Source organism: Mirounga leonina, unplaced genomic scaffold (genome assembly GCF_011800145.1).
Source record: "Mirounga leonina isolate KUSES-001 unplaced genomic scaffold, KU_Mleo_1.0 Mir_154, whole genome shotgun sequence".
NCBI lineage: Eukaryota > Metazoa > Chordata > Mammalia > Carnivora > Phocidae > Mirounga > Mirounga leonina.
The window spans coordinates 26447349-26450821 of NW_023270389.1; the positions used below are offsets into that span (position 1 = coordinate 26447349).

A 3473-nucleotide genomic window follows, 5' to 3' on the forward strand; every position below is an offset into this window, starting at 1 on the left:
TGGACTGAGCATTTGGGAGACGCTCAACAGTTTGATATCTGTGGTTTGAAAGAATCTGAGCCTCTGGGCTTCAAAGGTAGCTATTGGATTTCTGATCTGACTTCTGGAATAATTTTTCATGACAGTTGTGAAGTTTGGGGGAAATTTGCCAAGAAAAGGCTTTGGAATTGTTTTCTTAAGAGTTTCTTAGGAGGGGCGCCTGGGTGGCTCAGTTGGTTAAGCGACTGCCTTCGGCTCGGGTCATGATCCTGGAGTCCCGGGATCGAGTCCCACATCGGGCTCCCCGCTCGGCAGGGAGTCTGCTTCTCCCTCTGACCCTCCCCCCTCTCATGCTCTCTGTCTCTCATTCTCTCTCTCTCTCAAATAAATAAATAAAATCTTTAAAAAAAAAAAGAGTTTCTTAGGAATGAGGGGCGCCTGGGTGGCTCAGTTGTTAAGCGTCTGCCTTCGGCTCAGGTCATGATCCCAGGGTCCTGGGATCGAGGCTCAGGTCATGATCCCAGGGTCCTGGGATCGAGCCCCACATCGGGCTCCCTGCTCGGCGGGAAGCCTGCTCCTCCCTCTCCCACTCCCCCTGCTTGTGTTCCCCTCTCGCTGTCTCTCTCTCTGTCAAATAAATAAATAAAATCTTAAAAAAAAAAAGAGTTTCTGAGAAATGGGGTCCTTTCTCCACCCATCTCCTTGGAGCCAGGTAAGAGGTGGGAGGTGGGGGGAGAGGGGGGGCAAGAGAACTTCAAGGTATTCTTGACTTGTTCACTCTGTCAAGTTCAAGCAGGATATTTTTCATATTCCTTTATTTCCTCTGCTGTGAAGCGTGTTGGAGTGTAAAAATTGTTTCACAAAGTTAACATGGTTTTGAAGAAGGAACAGATATATGTAGAGTAACCTACACATCTACTCACACACCTGTCTACGTAGGTGCCAGGGGCACTGAAAGAATGAACTTGCGGATGGAGGAGGGGCTTCCTGAAATCCCCGGGAAGTCAGCACATTGTATGCGTGTGGGGGGGGGGTGGGGGGGTGGGGGGGTGTTGTTTAAAGGCAATTTCACCTGAATCCCCTCTGGCTTATAGCTGTAGGGAGCAATGGAGGAAGCAGACTTCATCTAGATGGGGGGATGGGATGATGGTGATTGTTTTGCTGCTGAAACAAAACAGCTTAGGTTTGGGGAGCAGAAATGCCCCCTGCCCCCAGGGGGACCCCAGGTGCTGTGCTCCCCTGAGGGGCAGAGGTTGCAAGGTGTGAGGACGGTGCAGAAGCGGGGCTTATCCAGGCCTTAGCACCAGGTTGCTTATAGCCACCATAAGATATTGACTTTAAGCAGGAGCCTTGGAGAAACCAGCAGCAGCCAGGAAGGACGGGGCATTATATGGGAGCACGAGGGAAGGAGGCTGAGAGGAAATGGGCCCTATTTTCTGTAAATGAGCAAAAGAGGAAGATGAAACAGACTATACTGGGAATTTCTTGAAGTTAGGGACCTAGCTTAATCCAATTTCTTAAAAATCTCTGGAACTTTTCTTAGCCTAATGAGGCTGGGCATGTGTCCTACTTACTTCTAGAACAACCACCCCCAACCCCCCGCCCCCAACATATACACTAAGGAGCTATAGAGGGGCAGCATCTCCTGGAGGAGTGAAGGAGAAGGGGAAGGTGAGTGAGCCCTGTGGGGCCCAGGCTCTGCTTGGAGGCCAGCCAAGCCACTCACCTGGCCCAGGCAAGGAGGGGAGGGGATTTCAAGGGGAGGGACAGTCCATACAGGGAATAAATTACTGCAAAGGGCAGGGATAATAGATAATCAGAGCATGGTTTAAAGAGCAGAGCTGCAGACTAGACCATGGATGCTGGAGAGAACTGGGCGGGGCATCTTAGCCACCCCCTTGGTTTCCAGACGTGGGGGCTGAGGGCAGAAGGGACCCACGAGGTCAGACAGCAAACAGGAACAGACCACCTCCTCACCTGGGTTCCTGAGGGTTCCCACTTGTGCTCACTCATGATGGGGATCAGCCCCCGCCTCGAGACCTCTGTACCTTTGCGTCCTTTACATCCCAGAGGGATGACTGTGCACATCGCCCAGGCCTTTTCAAGTTGGAGCCTGAGGCCAGCTCCTTGGCCTTGTAAAACCATCCCAAAGAGGGGCAAGGAGGAAGACAGGAGCCCGCTGTGACCTGCACCAGCCACCAGGTGTCACTGATGTGTCTGCCTTAGAGGGGAAGCCTATCTGTGCTTGTGGAACAGGCTTTTGGGAGATTTCCCGGGGCTCCGCCCCTTCCAGAGCACTTTCTCATGAACTGCTTCCGGGCTTTGGACAGGATTGGGCCATCCACACTGATAGGGAACAGATGGTGGGGCGGGGCTGGTGGCTCTGTACCCTTCACTGTGGACACCGTGTGGCCCAGGGCATCAGGCCTCTTGTCCAGACTGGCAAGGGGGCTGTGGGATCCATCTGTACGAACAGGGGCCCAACCCTGGGGGGCTCTGATTCCCACCCCTCTCCTGCTGGCTGATTCCTGGTTCCCCAAACTATTCTTCTCCTTGACTATTCCTCCCTGCTCTTACTCTTGAGATAGAGAGGCCCGGCCAGAAGGGCGTGTGCAGAGGAGGGCCCCGGCTAGCCCTGTGAAGAGACTGCCAGATGCAGGCCCCTGCGGGAACCCTGATCCTTTACCCTCCTTCAGCCATTCCCTTGCACTTCCTTGCTGGAGAACGCGGGCTGGGTAAGAGCCAGCACAATGTCTGGTGCCAACGAACAGAGCGGTGGAGCAGCAGTTTTGGAAGGCGGGATCTGTGGCTAAGGGGCCTGTTGGGGCCGGACCTGCCCATGATGGTGGAGTCTCCAGCAGGACTTTCCAAACCTCACCTCTGGGCTGCTCCTGACCGCCTTCTGCTTGCTTCGGCCAGGACCAAGTTCCAGATGTCAGCCCATGGCCCCAACTTACCCAGGAGTGACAGGGTAGAGGAGGAGGAGAGAAGAGTATGTCTTTAGACGCACCTCTGTGCTTCTGGGACGAAGCGTGGGTGTGCAGTGAGTGTCTTTGAGCTGGGTGAACCAAATCAAGCCCTTAGAAGTCTTGCTCTAGAAGCCCCGGGTGCGGCAGAGTATGTGGCTAGTCCCTGCCTCGGGAAGGTGGGATAGGAAAGGCAAAGCTGGGAGCGAGGAAGGAAGATAGAGGACACGAATGGTGGGCCCGGGCCCCCGGGCCGTCGGCATTCAAGTGCGGTCAGAGGAGATTCGGGGGGCAGAGTAAGGCCTAAATGACCACGGACTGCAGCAGACGGAAGCACATCATGAGGTCCACTGGGATGGGTGGCTTCAGGTGGTTCCCATCCAGCCGCAGGTAGCGGAGGTGCGGCACGTTCTCCAGATCCGAGGAGAAGTCATGGAAGGCAACTAGACTGCTGGGGCAAATCTGGGTCCCATTGATCTCTGTGGAGAAGGAAGGGAGAAGTCAGCAGGCGAGGTGGGGGGGGGGGGG

The 3473-nt window shown here is 54.7% G+C and overlaps 1 protein-coding gene across 3 annotated transcripts in view; it reads right to left on the reverse strand.

Moving 5' to 3' along the window:
- Positions 1-777: 777 nt before the first annotated feature.
- Positions 778-3473, reverse strand: part of PRELP (proline and arginine rich end leucine rich repeat protein) — a 13984-nt gene continuing 11288 nt past the window's right edge. For all 3 annotated transcript variants that reach the window (XM_035010272.1, XM_035010271.1, XM_035010270.1), the window contains one exon: positions 778-3424. In XM_035010272.1, the coding sequence (XP_034866163.1) occupies positions 3249-3424 (176 nt within the window). In that variant the 3' untranslated portion in view covers positions 778-3248. The remainder of the gene's footprint in view (positions 3425-3473) is intronic.